The sequence below is a fragment of the Ostrea edulis genome, chromosome 8, assembly GCF_947568905.1.
Source record: "Ostrea edulis chromosome 8, xbOstEdul1.1, whole genome shotgun sequence".
Classification (NCBI taxonomy): domain Eukaryota; kingdom Metazoa; phylum Mollusca; class Bivalvia; order Ostreida; family Ostreidae; genus Ostrea; species Ostrea edulis.
The window spans coordinates 18,507,782-18,528,179 of NC_079171.1; the positions used below are offsets into that span (position 1 = coordinate 18,507,782).

A 20,398-nucleotide genomic window follows, 5' to 3' on the forward strand; every position below is an offset into this window, starting at 1 on the left:
TAAATTAATAGTATTTTCAAACTGTTGAACATACATATATTTTATAATGTTTGAGTAGAAAGATGAGATCACGGGGAGTTACGTGACAAACGGAGAAGTTAGAGACTTAAAGATAACGTTGCAGCAGACGCACTCACAGAATGACCCCTTTTTGTGATACTATGATAGCATAGTTACAGAGGGATTTACATGGAATGATTAGTGAACAAACTTAATCCAAATGTTTTATCGAATTCTAAGTATATATCTAAATAAGACATCAGGACGCACAGCTTTAAATAATGGCTATTGTTTATAAAACTATGTCTGACATATGCAGATGATCATGGCACTTGTCTGTGACTCCTGCTGTGTGGGTTATAGAGTCCCTGATTTTCACACTGAGAGGGGTGATTGGTGCATTCTAAATGTGAATTTTCTAGTACTCTACGAGACACAGAACCTCGAATCGTGACCTATCTTTGGTGCTTTACAGATATGTAAATCCTTATATAACCCAAGCCACTATGTTATGAAATAGTGATCACTGGAATTGTGGCCTCGGTCTTCTCATCAAACAGAGATGAAGGTGCTGATTGTGCTTATATTTCAGCTTTCCCATTTGCTTGTCAAAGCAGAATTCAAAGCTGGTAAGACGTTAAATTTTTAATTTTTTTTTTTGCTAATTCATTAGCCGTGAACTATTATCTTGTCACTTCGTCGAACGTTTAACTATCTATACTTAATGTGATTGTATATTGTTTAACGTCCCACTTGAGAATTTTTCACTCATATGGAGACGCCACCATTGTCGGTGAAGAGCTGCAAAAGGCCTATGCTGTGATACGGGGCCTCGATTTTTCAGGTCTCATCCGGAGGACCGCCCCATTTAGTCGCCTCTTACAAGCAAGGGTACTGAGGACCTATTCTAGCCCGGGTCCCTACGGGGATATACGTAATGCGAAAGTGCCTGATGCTTTATCATTTTTATTCTTTTAACGTCTTGGTTGTTACAAATATAAAATATAACAAGGGCACCGCTAAGCGGCATCCCCTCGCTGCAGGAAATATGAATATATGCATGCATTATATTCATATATAGGTTTTTGTTAAATATATATAGCTATTTATTATTAATCAAAATTCAGATACCTCTAACATCATTAGGTGGGGGGGGGGGGGAGAGGGGGGTAATTAATATGGCATTTTTAATAAACCTATCAAGGTGAATATTATCGGGGGGGGGGTATACATACGTGATTGGGCAGTTTCCCTTATTCCTAGCAGAAACATATCACGTTTGCACTAAATTTCAGTAATTTACTTACCTGAATATACCTCACAGTTGTTGTATGCAGAATGCATGAACTCAGAAAATTCCCACGGAAGCAATATTTTTTCGTTATGTAAAAAGACAATATACCGGTGTTGACAGGTCGACGAAGTTTGTAAAATATCCTTATAGCTTTCAAGAATTACGTACGCCTCAAGAATTAATTCATAATTAATTCTGTAAACAGACACGCGTAGTAATCTGAATTAATTCTGTATTGTAAACACGTGGGGTAATCTGGTAATGAAACCGCGACGTTCATCAAATTATTTTAATTACTCAGTATCAGAGATGGCGCTTTTAATTCCTACAGACTGTCTTTGCGCACGAGCACTAATATGACAATGCACAAATACAAACTTACCTGCAGCAGTCTCGTTTTCTTTAAACTGGTTCCCTGTTAATTGGTGCAACCGAAGCGACCAGAATCGTAACTTGACAGGGTACCAGTTTAAATTAACCGGAAGTGAGTATTGTCAACTCGTACATAAAATTTCACGGTTTTTAGGTAGTAAAGACGCGATATTTTAAGAAATATTTCACCGATTAACTTGAAAATGAATAGGTTTCGTCTTTTACAATGCCACATATGTATGCGAAGGCTGAGAATCGTTAGTGCAAAGGTTTTCTTTAAATCTTGTCCAGAAGCTGTAATGGACACACAAACACACACACGGACACACGCACAGTAGCGATGCTATATCCCATCCGCAACTAGTTGTGTGAGGGGATAATAACAACGTATAATTCTATGTTATATATATTTCAGACATTTTTAGACGTATTAAATCAAGAGATGAAAAGGGAAATCAGTGTGCACATGCATAAACAAGTGAAACATGCAAAGCTTCCTGTGATCCCCGCGGGCTCGTACCCGTCATTACAACAGATAATCCTGATATGTTGTGATATCTACTAGTGCAGACTTAATCAAACGCCTTGTGCAGACAGTGTATATTCTGCACACCGTCGTAACTTTAATGGACACGTACACAAGCAGGGGTGACCTTACCTTTGAGTGTTTTCCAACGCAATGCGTAAAGCACGTATATATCAACTCACTAGTATACTGAACAAAAAAGAAAGAAAGAAAGGTATATATTTATATGTCTAATATTTTTCAATTAAATTAGAATAAAAGTTTGAAAGACAAAATTTCCTTACCTACAGTCTATTGTGAAAAAATAATCGTGATTATTCAAGCGTGGCTATTTTCCAATGGGTGTAAGCTCGTGCATCACGTGGATTTGTACATCTTCAGTTTACAAAATGTCTATCATTAATCCTTAAAGAAAATAAGATTATTTCCAATTTGTTCTCATTTTCCCATATATTACGACTATCCAAACATCAACGTGAGCGTCCCATAATTAATGACCCGCCAATCAGACATGTCCCATACTGCAGTAGCACAGGCTGTGGGAACTACCCAGAGGACAACAATCCTTCTCTGAATATGTTTTCAAACCACTGAATCCACTGATGATCAGCCCGCACGTTATACCCAATGTACTCACTTTCCGTTTAAAACAGCCACGCTTGGATAATCACGATTATCTTATCACAATAGACGATAAGGTCTTTAAAACGTTTATTCAAATTCAAGTGGAAAATATTAGATATAAAGACCTATTCCTTTCTGTTTCGTTCAGTACATAAGCAGGGATAGGTCTTTAGTGATAAGCAGGAACGACCACACAATTACTAACAAAACTCAGACGACATCAACAGAAGAATAGCTACACTCTGAATATTTACAATTCTGAATTAAAGTGTTTTTATAAATTACAATAATCCTTTCCTCATGAACGCGCTGCAGTTGTAAACATTGCTCGTATGAATCTTGATAAATATAGTACGTTTATTTTCTAGGAATTCCAACAGAAATGAAAGTAGGATGTAAATCTGAATATACGTGTAAGAAATAAATTTCATTCAACGCGCTTCGTGAATATCATCCAAGTGAAGCGTTGCAGTTCATATCTTCATTTTTGTTTTTCAAAATGAAATATATTACTTAATGAAAATTATATTCATTATCCCTGATAATGAGTTTTAAACTAAACCCGAATTTGCTTTGTAGCGATCAGCCGGGCTTGATCGCCTGGTGCCAGATAGCTCAACTGGTAGATCACCTGACTACAGATTCAGGGGACCCAGGTTCGAATCCCGGTCTGGTCCGTTGCATTTTCTCCTTTTCTGTTACATTTGGTGCCGTTGACCACCCCTAGACTCGCAAGTGAAAGTCCTGCCAGGGACAAAAAAGAATCTGGGTTGTGTCTTCGAGTACAAAGACATTTAAGGAGAGGATCGCCGGTGACCAGATAGCTCAGTCGGTAGAGCACCTGATTAGAGATTCAGGGGGACCGGGTTGGTCCGTTGCATTTTCTATCTTCACGTGAGTATGGACTTGGCCAGATGGATCCCAGAATCCAGGGTCCACAGTCACGTGAGTGTGGATTTGGTCCAATTTGTTCCCTGGTACCACTTCATCACATAAGCATAGATTTAGTCATAATGCGCCTAAATGTTCTTCAAGTCACGTGAGTATGGACTGGCAAGATTGGGCTTCAGGGTCTGCAAAATCACATGAGAATGTAGTTGACTAAAGTGAATTCCAGGATCTGCCAAATCATAGAAGTTGGCTAGATTGAGTCCTAAGATTTATCAAATCAATCTATAGATATTCAACCACTCTTTTCTCCAGTAGGTCATTCTCATTTGTCGATCTTTCACTCTACTTTCAGAATGTGACCTAGTTCCGGCTGACTTTGTGTTCCTGTTGGACTCTTCCGGAAGTGAAACTTCGAGAGGATTCAAGACACAGCTGGCTTTCATCTCCAACTTTACGTCAAACTTTGAAGTAGGACCAGACAAGGCTCAGTTCGCCGCGGTGACGTTTTCTACCTCGGTTTACAAAAACTTCTATCTTAACGAGCACCAAGATCAAGCCAGCGTGTTGGATGCCATCAACAAGATTGCGTATCGAGATGGGGAAACATACACTGATTTGGGTCTGAACTATGTCCGACAGAACATTCTTCAGGGTAGGTGTGAAGGGTCTTGTTGCCTAATTAAAACGTCAACTTACGACCTGCGGAACTAAAACTGCTAGCAGCACGTTACTAGGGCGCTAGATCGCTCGACAAAAACCCCTCCCTTTCGATGAGGACAAAATTCTCGCTATGCTGTCACGCGCTGCATGACCATAGATGAAGGAAATACGATATTTTTAAAACGTAAATTTCCAAAGATAATGATAAATACTGCATTTGAAGCATTTGTATATAGTATATACTGGTGTGAGATTTCTTAACTAAACGTAACGGAAACTGATTTTTTTTTTTTTTTTTTTGGTTGCAAAATTTTAAACATTTCTGTACTACATACTGTTGTGTGAAAATTTGATATTATGGATTTATTGTATAAGAGGTACATTTGCAATGAGAAGAAACCCCCCTTTCTAACCGACAGTTGACGCATGGGCGAGATATATACTATGATATTGCATTTTACCTTGATTTTATTAATGAAAAAATGGGAACTTGAATTCGCAATTTTACACATTGTATTTTCACGTTTACGACAGACAGTCATGGTGCACGACCTAACGTGGCTAAATACGTCATCGTCTTGACGGATGGGCGGTCTAACGACAACTCTAGGACTGTAGACGCCGCCATGAAACTGCACAATGTTCCCAACGTCACAGTCATAGCCATCGGAATCGGAAGAGGAATTGACAAGAACGAACTCAATATAATTGCCTCCGATAGGAACCACACATTTGTTGTGAATAACTTCGATCTTCTCCACACACTGCAAGTTGAACTTGTGGATACAACCTGTACATGTGAGTCTGATCAATTTTCCTTGTTGAGAAATCTGCTCGTTTTTCTTGTTTGAAAAACCATATCATTTTTATAAGACAGTCGAAGACGGAACGTATTATGATATGGCGTCGTCCGTCTGTCTGGCAGGATTTTGTGGGCAGGATACAGACCGAACTTGGTATATTACATCACAACGATTAGAGGAGGATATCTATTGTTTTTCAAGGTCAAGGTCGTAGTATTACTTAATAAGAAAACTTTGTAGACAGGATACAGACCAAACCGTAAGCTCCAGGATATTACAATTTGGTACACTTGGTCACCATGATGATATTTGTTGTTTTTCAAGATCAAAGATCGAAGGTCAAGGTCGTACCATCACTTAGAAGAAAAACCTTGTAAGCAGGATACATACCGAACCGCAAGCTCAAGGATATTACAACTTGGTATATTTGATGATCATGATGAGAAGAAGATGCCAACTATTTTTCAAGGTCAGAGGTCAAAGAGCAAGGTCGTAATATCAATAAATATGTAAACGTTGTAAGCAGAATACATACCTAACTGTTGGGGCTAGGACAATCAAACTCGGTACACATACTTGACATGCCAAGTGGAGGAAACCTTTTGGTTTTTTGAGGATCAAAGGTAAAGATTGTATTATCAATTGGTAAGAAGACATTGTGGGCAAGATACAGACCGAACCGTAAGCTTCAGGATTTTACAACTTGGAATATTTGATCATCATGATGAGAGGAAAATGCCTATTGGGTTTTTTTTAAGTCAAAGGTGAATGTCGTAGTATCACTAAGTAGGAAAACATTGTAGGCAGGATATAGACTGGACTGTTAGGGCTAGAACCGTCAAAGTTGGTACACATACACCTTATGCAAAGTGGAGGATGCCTGCTGTTTCCCAATGTCAAGGTTGTAGTTGTAGGATACCATTAGGGCTAGGACCATCAAACTTGGTACACACTCCATATGCCAAGTGTAAATATTACATAGAGAATACATGATTTGTCTATTTTTATGATGCAAAGAAATACATCACACCCTGATGATTGCTAAAACTACCTGAAGCCATGTTATATAAATCATGGTGTAAGGCATCTTCACAAGTCAAGGGTTATTGATTCGTTACCTCGCACTAACCCTTGACATCAGTCGCTATTTAAAAGTTGGGCTCGAGAAGAAGGATGACGCAATACGCTAAAATTAATCAGCCAATGGAATTTCTTGTTTCAGATGAAAGTTTGGTAAGGGAATAAACAAAAAGTAAAAATTGGCGTCCGTTGACGAAAAGATATGTGAAAAACATCAAATCGATCATTTGATTGAAAACCAAAACTTTCGATATCATGTATCAGAGAAGGAAAAGATGTTTTTATTGGGACTAAAACCGGCAGTGGTAAATCGCTATCTTACGAAGTTGTTCGCATTATTTTGGACAATTTGTTTAATTTGTTAAAACATAGTCGACAAACGTACTTCGACAATCCATCATTTTCATTCGGATCATACCCCAAATCCTCGTCTAATTGTTTCTTCAAGCAAAACGAACTCCCGAAAATCAATCGACGGTATCTGTCTTGTACTAATTGGCCACAAATTTTACACCATAATGCCTTCGCCATGCGTGTTTACTGTTTAGTTTTGTTTTCGACCGATATAAAAGCCGTTGTCTGATTGGTTTGCAGCTTCAGGCTGCAAACCAATCATATGCTTCTTCTCGAGCCCAACTTTTAAATAGCGACTGATGTCAAGGGTTAGTGCGAGGTAACGAATCAATAACCCTTGACTTGTGAAGATGGGTGTAAGGAAAAGATCCTATATTACCTTTTCAAGGGCGTATTATGTACCGTTGGTGTTAGTCTTGTTCCTTTGCGATTTATAGCCACTTCTGAATTTGGCATTGATAGAACAAGTCGAATAAATCTTTTTTCTTACGTACCATAAACAACACAAATAACCAGAAAAGACATAATACGTGATGTTAGGGAAACATGATGGGATATAGTCATATGTCAGCAAAATCCACATAATTCGCCAATATGAAACAAGGGAGATACGATATTGGTTCCTTTTATCGTTACATTGTATTTATCATCACTTTTCAATTTATCATATACTTTAGTGGATGTCAGAGAAGCGTACTCACTTCTAACCTCTGCGATCCGGGCTCAATTTCTATTGACCCATGGACCTTGTATCACCAAATTTGATTGAAGAGGGGGCTCCATGCATATTAACTTACATTCAGTGTCTGTGTAGTGCAAATCTGCAACCATTTTACGGATCTTTTCTGGTCTCGGGTGGGTAAGTTTGGGAGGATTTGAACAAACTTGAACCTAGATTTTACTCATCGATATTGTTATAAAGACGTTTTGGAGTTCATATAATTTTCTTACAAATGATATAAAACTTTAAGCCACTATTGTGATACTACCCTGATCGTCATGCTTAAATAAATCCTTCGATATGAAAAATATTTGACTTATATGGGTTTTTTTGGTAAACATCTTTAAATACCTCATCTGTTTTTATTATTCCTTGGTTGCATCAACTTGGAAGGCAGCATGGCCTGTATTTGAAATTGATTGTATATTGTTTAAAGTTCCTCTTGAGAATATTTCACTCATGTGGAGACGTTAACATTGCCGGTGAAGGGCTGCAAAAACCCAGACCTATGCTCGCCACTTATGGTCTTTGAGTAGGGAGGTTTCTTTATCGTGCTACACCCTGCTGTGACACGGGACCTCGGTTTTTGTGGTCTCATTCTAAGGACCGCCCCATTTAGTCGCCTTTTACGACAAGCAAGGCGTACTGAGGAAATATTCTAACCCAAATTCCCACGGGATGAAATGATATAGAAATACAATATTTTATCATTGTTTTTATCAGTGTGCGGCGACTACCCTGCTGATATCGCTTTCCTGATCGATTCCTCTGGAAGTGAATTTGGGTCAAACTTTGAGAATGAGAGGAACTTCGTCTCTATGGTGGCCAGCGAGTTTAGTTACGGTTACAACGACACATTGATTGCCGTATCACAGTTTGCAACGAGTGCTAGGACAGAAATATTCCTTAACCAGTATCCATCCAAAGACGCCCTTATGCAGGCTATTGCACGAATACACTGGATGAACGGAGAATCCAACACACATATGGGACTGAGCGAATTGATTCGTTCCGTGTTCCACACAAAAGCACACCATGTACACCACCAGACAGTAACCTATGGTCCCCGATCTCAGTCCGTGAAAATAGCTATAGTTCTTACAGACGGCCGATCATTAGAGCCCACACTGACAGAAAAAACTGCCAAACAACTCCAAGACATGGGGGTGGAGGTATTCGCTATCGGAATAGGAAATCATGTGGACTTCAATGAAATCCAGCATATAGCCTCCGACAGGGATCATATATATCGTGTGCCAAGTACAGACGGTCTTGATGGCATTCATACAAAAATCGTAGATGCAATTTGTAAACGTAAGTTCAGTTAGTAACATGTAACATATTCATGGATGTCCTGTTCAGTGTACAACAATAAGAATCACCTTTGTTACAAATATTTGGAAAAAGTATATTTCGTTTTAGTCTGAGACCTGGAATGACAAGGAATATTATATATATCCACTAATGTTTTATTAGTAATAAACCCCATGTGTATTAGGTCATTTCTTGATGAGAACACTAGTGTATTAGGTCACTTCTTGATGAGAACACTATGAACAGTGAGTTACCAGTAATCCTGTATTTATCAAAACAGTACTAGTTTTTATACAACTGATAGATTTAGGGAATAAATGTCTAGTTTGTTCATACATGGATTATCAGGGAAACATTGGAAATCTGTGGGTAATTAGCAAGTTGTTTTATGCTTCTATCACATACAATTTATATACTGATAATCCTATAATACAAACGATCTAGGCATTTGTAACGCATCCATAACGTACAAGTATTTCAGCTGTATACAGAATTAAGCATATTTGAATTGAGATAGTGCTTTTGTATGGTATTATACAGTGAAGGTGCCTCCGCCTACCACAACGCCACTGCCCACAACAACAACGAGTAAGTACATGTATTATAGAAAAGAACAACGAGTAAGTACATGTATTATAGAATAATAGAATCCTTCATTAGGACGAGTGTGGGATAGGGAAATCCCACCGAGGGGACAAGATTCGCAGTCTAGGACGAGGCTGTGCCGAGTCCTAGAAGGCAAATCTTGTTCCAGAGGTGGGATTTCCCTATCCCACACAAGTAAATAATGAAGGATTATTTTTCTCACATTTTACCTACAGTTTAGTGCATTTATAAGCTATGAGAAAATTTTAAATTATGAAAATCCTCATTTGAACTTCAATGCAAAAACTAATTAGATAGGCAGAAAGATCATACCCGAAAATGGTTTACACTGTAAGTGTAAACTAAAAAACCCAAGGTTGTCCATCAGAAAGTATACTACATTAAAATTTTAAGAAAACAATGCAAAATATTTTACTTCACCGTGTAACGTAAATCTTCACCGTGTAACGTAAATCATAGAAAATATATGACGTCACAATCAAATGACGTCGCAGCAGTGTGAGACAGAAAAATCTCACATGGCTGTCTCGCATGGGTAAAATCGATCTCACACTGGTGATAATGTGAGAAAAGAACGAGTAAGTACACGTATTATAGTAAAGAACGAGTAAGTACACGTATTATAGAAAAGAACGAGTAAGTACATGTATTATAGAAAAGAACGAGTAAGTACACGTATTATAGAAAAGAACGACGAGTAAGTACACGTATTATAGAAAAGAACGAGTAAGTACACGTATTATAGAAAAGAACGACGAGTAAGTACACGTATTATAGAAAAGAACGAGTAAGTATATGTATTATAGAAAAGAACAACGAGTAAGTATATGTATTATAGAAAAGAACAACGAGTAAGTACATGTATTATAGAAAAGAATAACGTCTTGGTAGACCTTTTCTTTCCTCCAATATGTCGACATTATCACAGAGTTCAAAAAGTCAAATTGGTGAAATAGATATATCAGGCGTTTAAATTGACGTTTATAACTTTTATCGAATTTTTAAAACATTGATAAGTATTTATTTCAGGTTTCTAGAGAATGTGTACGGACAATTTCTACATGTATATATAATATTTTACTTCAAGTGTTTTAGATATTCTTTACTGAAGATTTCAATCCTTATCGGTATGATATTAACAAACTAACATTCAATCACATATTTCGGACAGGAATTTGTCTGCCTTGTACATTACATGTATAACGCAATTTCATGAGGATTGGTTTGTATATTGTAAGTGTTATATTCACTATTACGCAATGATAAAATATACACAATATGCATCTGTATCCATTGATATTTCTATAAAAATTAATGCTTTGCTAACCAACAGAAGATATATTCATTAATTTTGAATATGTTGGTAAGTTTTCACAGCAATAACATTATTGAAATTAGGCTTATCGCCATTAAACGAGAGAACTATATCTTATTGAGTTAAAACTAATTGAAAACTTACTCATTTTCAGCACTGCCTACAACTACTGTGAAGCAAGGTAATTTGATAGAATTGAAACCAACTTAAAGGCATTTTCCTCTTTATATACAAATGATTGATCGTAGATGAACACAATATAATGATCTGGATAACATATGAAAGCCAAGTTACTAAAAAGAAAAAAACTCAAGAAATCATCAAAGTCAAAGATAACTTATTATGTAGATTTTGGATGAAAAGGTATTTGTCAATAAAATAAAGTATAGTTAAGAGAGAGAAATCACTCTGATATCCCAATTCAGCATGTGGCCAAAAACCAGCCGACATTGTTTTTCTTCTTGATGCGTCCGAGAGCGAGAAGGCAGAGGGCTTCGCACAGGAGATACAATTCGTCTACAACTTTGCAAAAAGATTTCATATCGGACCAAACAATGTGCAGTTTGGATCTGTTACCTTTTCTAGCAACATCCGCAACGATTTCTATCTAAACACGTATCACAGCCGACATGATGTTTTGAATGCCATCCAGAAAATTGCGTATATGCAGGTATGCAATAAAACTTAATTAAATCCGTACGTGACCGCGTTCTCTGACTGAACGAGCAAATGATAATATCAATCTAGAACCAAATAGACGGCGCAGATACGATGTATAGTTAGGAGAAAATTTCTGAATGCGAATGCGATCTTAGCAGAGGTGAAAGATGCTACATCAAAAAAGAAACGTCAGAACTGGCATCGGATCATATCAATGAAATTGCTCGGATATACAGTCTCACAAACATAAATAGATTTACAAGACTTTCAAGAAAATCATTAACACAGGTATTCGACAAGGATACCATCTGAGAGTAGAATGTTTGAAGCAGAGCTGAGTTTTCTTTAGTTTAGCTCTTCGTTCGGGTGCTATTTGATATCAGTAAGTCTCTTGTTTATGCGTGATATTTTTCTATCTCTTACTTTTACATTTCTTCGTAAAGTTTTCAATATAGTTTTCAGATTTTTTACTTCTCTTGTTTGCTTTTGTTAAGGTTCTACCTATCACTTTTTAAGGCTGTTTGATTTTAACAAATTAGACCATATATTGCAGTCGATTTTTTTTAATAAACCCAATAATTTGGTTACCACCAGTAACGTGTCAAGTAACGTATGCACGTGTAAACAGGGGCGTCGGGATGTAACGTATACACGTGTAAACAGGGGCGTCGGGATGTAACGTATACACGTGTAAACAGGGGCGTCGGGATGTAACGTATACACGTGTAAACAGGGGCGTCGGGATGTAACGTATACACGTGTAAACAGGGGCGTCGGGATGGGCTTGCATACGCATAATTATCATTAAATCATGGAAATTACGATAAAACATTACTATTTCAAATCATATTTATAATTGTTGGAATATAAGAACCATATAATTGTTTTTTTTTTAATGCAAATAAGTTGATATGAACGCATGGAATCATTAAAAAAAATAAACAGTTATTCCATACATGTATTTAAAGTAATAGACGGACGACCGTGTAGAAACAGTCGCCAGACAAAGTAGAGTTCATGAGAGGCGACACGCACACAAATTATCCGACGATATCATCGCCCTATATAAAGTATTCTTGATCAAACATAAAGTAAGATCCTGGATTCAAGGCATTTGTGTTCTAGTAATAGAACGCTCACTTTATATCGGTTCAGAAAAGTGTTACTACGAGATTAACTTGAAAGAACAGAAGTTTCCACCTGCTCAAATTGAGACGCGTTTAGTGTGATACATACGTTACACTATCATTTTGTTGTAATACCAGAAGAAGAAATAAAAACATTTTAACATTTATCGAATGGACATGACATGTAAATGAATTTAAGGCTATGCCACTACGTACAATTTGCGCATATTCCACGTATAATACATGTAGTTTGGTCATTCGTGATACATGCGCGATATACGTAATTCATAAGTGTTTCATGCGTTTTTCATTCGTCGATGTGCGCAGATGTCCATCGAGGATTTCGGCAGACGAATATTTACGTGATTTCGGTTTTGAGCTGCTCAAAATTTCGTCGGTTGAGATTTACGCAGTTTATGCGTATTTTACGTAGTTTATACGCAATTCTTACGTAAATGTTACATAAATCTTACACAGTTGTGCGTGATTTTTGCGAGATGCATACGTAAATTTTTGGCTTTCCACGACCGTTCTACGTATGTTTCACGCATGAACCACAGATGTATCACTTTTAATCGCGTATACGGCGCACATATCGCGGTAAAATTACGTAACTGACGCACGAATCACCAATGAATTGCAGATAAACAGCGCAATAATCGCGCACGGTTCACGACGATTCGCGTATGGTGTGCCGATTTTGGGCCAGATTTGGATTTTACGTGGTGTTTTTTTTTTTTTTTTTGTTTTTTTTTTACGTGGTTTAATCGTACTTATCCCATGGTTTTAACGTGGTTCATTCGTGATGCATCTATCAAAATGTCACGTAAAGACCCCAGCTTTTCCACGTATGACCAAATGTCATCCGTGGAATATGCGCAAATTGTACGTAGTGGCTGTGTGACATAGCCTTAAATAGATGTTACATGTACTTTGTTTTTAAAAATTTCAGTGTAAGACTTTGAGACAGCCTTTTCAAAAAATGATGCACACATGACAATTCATGACTTGGTAAAATGTAGACTAAATGTTTGTAAAAGACATTTTATCTTATAAATCGATGATAAATAATTCATGGAGAGTTTGTCGTTAAAATATTCTGTTTCCCTGAATCTTTTGAAAGCCTTTGTGTTCATTGCATTAGTGAATTATATCAATCATAAAATTTCGAAAATGTCTAAAACAATTGCTTAAACTATGAGAAAAGTGTTACTAATGAGTTACAATATTTTTAAAATCGAAAATAACTTAAATCTATATGGAATCACAAGAGAAAAGCATTTCGTTGCTCAGAATTTAACCATAGTATCAGAAATCACGTGTCTTTAGCAAACATTTCCGCCTAGCTCCTAGTCTATACGAAGCTAGGTATTACGAATTTTTGCAAATTTCAGACCAATGAAACTATGAAGTTTAACAAAATGATCATTTATGACAAATTTGAAAGATATATTTTGGTCAATTTCTATTCAGGAATTGAGCCTTATTATAACTAATGACTTTGAGTGATAAACCCTTGATGCGGATTATACATTTTCTGCAATGTTTGCTACCTACATCTCCCGTTTAACAAACTAAAGAAAACATTTCTCATTATTTAAACAGCAATTTATGAAATGGATTTATTGTCAGCAACACTCCTACTTCGGGATTGTTTTTATAAAAGTAATGGAGGTTGTGTGATTTAAATGAAACTGTTACCTTTTATTTCGATGCTGTCCAATGGGAATTATAGATGTGCAATCAGTAGGGACCTTTCTAATCAAGCCCACACGATTAAATACTTGCTATGGGTTAATGGTTATAGAATTTGGACTCAATATATATCTCTTTTTCATATTGCATATTAATTTCACCACGAATTGTCTATACAAATGAATTTAGCTTTTATCATCTAACGCTCCAGGTAATGAGTTAAAAGGAAATCTACAGGTTACGTATATCAAAACGTAAAATGGCAAAAATGTGACATGTTACAGGGAGGAACAAATACTTCCTTTGGAATCCAATTCGTTCGAGAGAATAGCTTTAAACCCCAAAATGGAGGACGTTTAAACGCAACGAAGATCGTGATTGTGATCACTGATGGACAATCGGCGGATCCAGACGCCACAAAGCACGAGGCACGACTTCTTCATCACCAAGGCGTGCTGGTGTATGCGGTGGGAGTGGGTTCTGAGGTAAAAATAAAACAGAAACAAAACAAATACAAGTATACAAAGTTATAGGGTTTTCCTTCTGCATACCGGAAGTTTAGAACTTGATAGTTTATAATGCATCTAGAATAAGTAGTGTAGACAATATGAGTACATCAACCTAAAGTAGTCCTATTGCACACTCCGACGTCATATCGTGTCAAAGGTCAATTGGGGATATATTTTACATCCAGACCCTTGCTCTGTAGTAAACATCAAGTCAAACGAAAACAAAAACTTGTCCGTAAAAATACGCTAGTTTTTAAATAAATTGGGTGCATACAAAGTTTAAACGATCATTATCGGTAAGTTCTAAATATGCAGATAGCAATCGGAACAGAAATTGATTTAACTATGTGCCGCACACACCAAAATTGACGTGATATCTACACCTACACCGTGTTTCACAGTGAATCAATATATATATATATATATATATATATATATATATATATATATATATATATATATATTCCAATAATAAAAGTCAAGAAACACGAAACTCGAATAACATTTCACTGTTAGCGCTTTCGGCTTTAATGCTCTTCAGACAGTTATAAAATGTATAACTGAAGAGACTTGCCTAGATGATCGAGAGGTCTAGCGTGCTGGTTACATGCTGCAAGGAGATTTGGTTCCGCAGGTCGTGAGTTCAACCCCGGGTAGGGGCGGAAGTGGGTATCCAAATAAAGTGAAATTTTCTGTGCTTTATATCAATTATTTCTTCACCTAGGGCAGTTTTGTTCATTTAAGAGTTCATTGCTATTTCTGTGCTTTATATAGGCGTATACATACGTGATTGGGCAGTTTCCCTTATTCCTAGCAGAAACATATCAGTATGCACTAAATTTCAGTAATTTACTTACCTGAATATCCTCACAGTTGTTGTATGCAGAATGCATGAACTCAGAAAATTCCCACGGAAGCAATATTTTTTCGTTATGTAAAAAGACAATATACCGGTGTTGACAGGTCGACGAAGCTTGTGAAATATCTTTATAGCTTTCAAGAATTACGTACGCCTCAAGAATTAATTCTGTAAACAGACACGTGTGGTAATCTGAATTAATTCTTGGGGTAATCAAATTATTTTAATTACTGTGTCAGAGATGGCGCTTTTAATTCCTACAGACTGTCTTTGCGCACGCCAACGTGCACTAATATGACAATGCACAAATACAAAGTTGAAACTTACCTGCAGCAGACGTAAGCTGTCTCGTTTTCTTTAAACTGGTTCCCTGTTAATTGGTGCAACCGAAGCGACCAGAATCGTAACTTGACAGGGCACCAGTTTAAATTAACCGGAAGTGAGTATTGTCAACTCGTACATAAATTTTCACGGTTTTAGGTAGTAAAGACGCGATATTTTAAGAAACATTTCACCGATTAACCTGAAAATGAATAGGGTTCGTCTTTTTACAATGCCACATATGTATGCGAAGGCTGAGAATCGTTAGTGCAAAGGTTCTCTTTAAATCTTACCCACAAGCTGTAATGGACACACAAACACACGAACACACGCACAGTAGCGATGCTATATCCCCTCCGCAACTAGTTGCGCGAGGGGATAAAAATCAACGTACCAGGACCAAACTTGATCTGTAACTTGTTATGGCAAAGCAACGTACCAAATATCAATGAATACATATATCTGTAAGCACTTTAAAATCAAGTCCGGAGAACTGATAATTCATGCTATTTTTCTTAGTTCAAGGGCCATAACTACATATACGTGCAAAATCAACGGACCAGGACCAAATTCAAACTTGATCTGTAACTTGTTATGGCAAAACAATGTACCAAATATCAAATGAATATCTGCAAGCACAACAAAAAAGTTTAGAAAACTGATAATTCATGCTATTTTTTTCAAGTCCGAGGGCCATAACTAAGTGAAAAATCAACGGACCGAGATGAAATTCGAACTTGTTCTGTAACTTGTTATTTGAAAGCAAGGTACTAAATATAAGATAGATATCTGCAATAACAGATAAAAAAAAAAGTGCGGGAAACTGGACTGACGGACAGACGGACGGAGTGTAAACCTAAAGTCCCCTTCGACTTCGTCGGTAGGAGACCAAAAAAGAAACCGCGGTGTACGACTTTAAGAATAACGCAGGCGTCCATTGTTGTTTACGTTAACATCACTATCCCGATTGACCTTTGGCATGCATATATAATTAGCTGTGATAACATGGCGATTAGTGCAATAGGACTATAAAAAGAAGGGGGAAACCCACAAAATAGAAGTGAAACTTTCTATGATTATATCGTCAGATTGTAAGAAAAGGTTTGATTGCGCGTACATCATGTATATACCTGTAAATGTACCCATAGCGATACTTTACAATGTACATATATGGGTCATCCTTTTCAGAACTACACAATCATTGTTATTGCTATCCACCATCTTGCAGGATCGCTGATAAACATACTTAAATATTCATATACATTAAAGAACGTCCACATTGCAAAATACTAGTATTTCACTCGCAATACCCGTTTACAGTGATCCTTTTCAAGTAATATATTGTCACATTATCTTTAGATATCTCATGACAACAGTATACCTATATGTGATTTATTTGATTTCAGGTTGATAACAACGAGTTAAAGGCCATATCTTCCAGTGGAACACCGATTCTTGTAGGGGACTTTTCATTGCTTCACGACATTCAGACATCCCTAGAAACAGCTGCTTGTCACGGGGGGACATAACTACTTCGTTCCCTGACTTCATTTATGAGATTGTTTTTTAATGATTAAAAATGAGTTTCTCAACCATTGAATCTTATGGTTACTTGAGTTAATTACGGTGAAGATGACCATTGTGCATCGTTCCCGTAATTAACGTACCTAGTCATGTTAGGTAGCCAGTCAGTTCGAATCCCAGTTCAATTCCATACGTACACATATTGTCTAGATGTGAAGTACTATCCCCATCAATCTTTTTATCTAAATATTTTAGTTCGGTTAAATAATAAGTATTCAAATAGGTAAACTCACGGATACGCGGCTTTCATTAGTCTGGTCTGGTCCCATTCCTGCCACACGAGCGTAAGGGACCAGACTAAGCTTCTGTAGCATTTTCAATAATCATGAGCTATGTTACCTTTAGATCAACTTTTTTATTTTAATCATTCGTGTTTATAATAACTGAAGACCGAATACATAACTTATATGTACATTTTATTTTATATAGCCATAACTTATAATGAATGAAAGGTGAAGATAACGAACAGTGATCAATACCATAACTCCTATAAGGAATAAAAAATAAAGCGTTGGGCTAACAAGGACCCCTGGACATCCCAGAGGTGAGATCGGGTGCCTAGGAGGAGTAAGCAACCTCTGTCGAATATTATGAATAAATATCAATAGCAACAGGGTTCGAATTAACTGGCTATCTAACATGGCTACGCCAACAAACGAAATCATTTGAATCTGGGTTTTGAAGGTATGTTTGGATACAAGTAAAGTGGGGAAATATGTTAGAAATTTTGTTATATTAAATTTATGAGACGGCAGTACAAAAACATACAAGGATACAACCGTGCGATTTCTTTTGTGAGCCGTAAATCGAAGCTCTCTGATCTGTCCCAATATTTTTTCAGAGAGTTACAGTTCTGCAGCTGAATTAGTTACTGCTTAAAATAAACGAGGAGTTGAGGAAGAAAAAATATATATTATATTAACACTACATGACTATTTTTGAATCGTTCTAGACTCAGAACACTGGCGTGTGAAATTCACAAATTTTGTAAATCCTTTTACAAATATCAGTGAAGGGTTTTTCTGTTCCTTTTAAAATATCCATTTAGTCTAAATTTAGTATCAATAGCATTAAAGAAGGTGTTGTTTAGATGTTTTACAAATAAACACTAGATATGGAGTTTGAGCCCGTTATGGAGTCAGAACCTCTACCCTTAGGATCATGAAATTTACCAAAATTGAAAAAAGAATTCGAATGGTAGTTATCAAGAAGATTCTAAAATGTTCAATTCTTAACGCACAACGCCAGACGCAAACCAGTTGCAATAGAAAAGTGAGGATAACGAACAGTGATCAGTCTCATAACTCCCATAAGCAATACAAAATAGATAGTTGGACCACTGGACACGCCAGAAGTGGGATCAGGCGCCTAGGAGGAGTAAGCATCCCCTGTCGACCGGTCACACCCACCATGAGCCCTATATCTTGATCAGGAAAATGGAGTTATATGTAGTAAAAATTAGTGTGCTACGAAAGGTTTAACAATCGGTATGAAAAACGTCAGACAGCATTTGACCCAATGAGGTTGTATTGGCAAACTAGATCGTTATAACGATAATTTGCGAAATGCTGACTTTAAAAGAGACTATTGAAACCTCTGTACCATAAACTTGTTTGTCGGTAGCTTGCCTCGATTTAAAAACTGACCATACGCAGAACAAGCTCTTGCGTATCGAATCAGGTGAGATATATAATCTCCATATGCAGGTGATAATGGAATATTGCTACATATTATGTCAAGTTGACGATGGAGAAGCTGAAATCATCCTGTTTGTTATAAAGTTGAGTTGTTAGTTTGCCGTTAATATCTACTTTCAATAAAACATCTAAGAAGCAGAATTGGACGACTCTGTGGTGTCTTTTATCTCAAGATCGCAGGGATAAATCGAATCGACATATGAATGAAAGTTTTTATTGTTAATAAACAAAAACGTCGTCGATATATCTATATGTCGAATTGAAGGCCACAGCAAGAAATTTTTTTTCTTCCCACTTAGAAGTTTCTGAATAAATTATGCTTCATATGAATATATTTATATTACAAATTGTATTTTCCTCTATGAACCAACCAATTTCAGCACGCAACACAATCCGTTCATATTGACTATAAATGGATTATGGACTAGTTTAAAACACGCGACTGAGAGAGCGCAATGATTTGAAAAAAATACATGTGTTACAAATATCTCGCAAACTCACACTCTGGATTAAGATTGTGAACTTACGAGGATTATCATCCCAATCTTGTGGTCCCCTAGCTCCGAATATGGTGTGGACCCCATTCTATGTTGACGTAAGATAAAAGTGAATGAAACGTGACATCATTCATACATATGCATGGTCTTTTATATGAACGATGTCCATGAATGCGTTTCCGTCTTTGAGTATTGGGAAAGAGTCCCATCACATTCACATTATTTCCTTGTGGACTAGTAAAATTTCCCACATCATATACATTATCATTGCATCCATATGGAAATGCAGTACCTAGGGTTCTAATGCATGTAATTGTTGAAGCTGATGTATGATTTTTGTATCAAAATGAATAACTTTAAAAGTAAAGGACTCAGACATGTGTCGTGAATACAGCTCTATGCATTTAGAGTAGGGCGAGTTTAGTTTTTCTGGTTTGAGAAGAATGTTATAGAATGTAACGGTGCGAAGTTGAATCATCAGTTATGATGTTAAACGTGTTACATGTAGCAATTACACGTTTTAAACATGGTTTATACATGTACATGCCCAGATTGTCGATAAGTAAACAGTACAACTCAAAAAGACTTAGGTCAAATACAATGTGGGTAAATGTATATGTTCTATATTAGTCAACTTACAGATGGAATTTAATCATTGATTTATAGTCATTTAAATACCAGTACATGCATCTGTGTAAATTTTATAGCCATTCCCCCATATTTTGAACAATGGATAATTACATGTAGCTATGGCTGACACACACATAGTGACAAATAAGTTTGTCTCAGCAGAGTTTTCCCAAGGTGATATTGTTTTCTTGTAGTTCAAGAGAGAGACATTGTGCTACAAATTACGTAATATTCATGATAAAAACCTTTCAAAATAAAT

General features: G+C 36.7%; 1 protein-coding gene across 1 annotated transcript; it reads left to right on the plus strand.

Moving 5' to 3' along the window:
* Positions 1-491: 491 nt before the first annotated feature.
* LOC125662902 (cartilage matrix protein-like) lies at positions 492-17,326 on the plus strand. Its single transcript, XM_048895248.2, has 9 exons — positions 492-629; positions 4,060-4,359; positions 4,902-5,165; positions 8,049-8,639; positions 9,180-9,227; positions 10,715-10,741; positions 10,986-11,230; positions 14,327-14,527; positions 17,138-17,326. Exons 1-9 carry the CDS (start codon positions 563-565, stop codon positions 17,258-17,260), a joined length of 1,866 nt encoding a protein of 621 aa, XP_048751205.2. The 5' UTR covers positions 492-562; the 3' UTR covers positions 17,261-17,326.
* Positions 17,327-20,398: the final 3,072 nt, after the last annotated feature.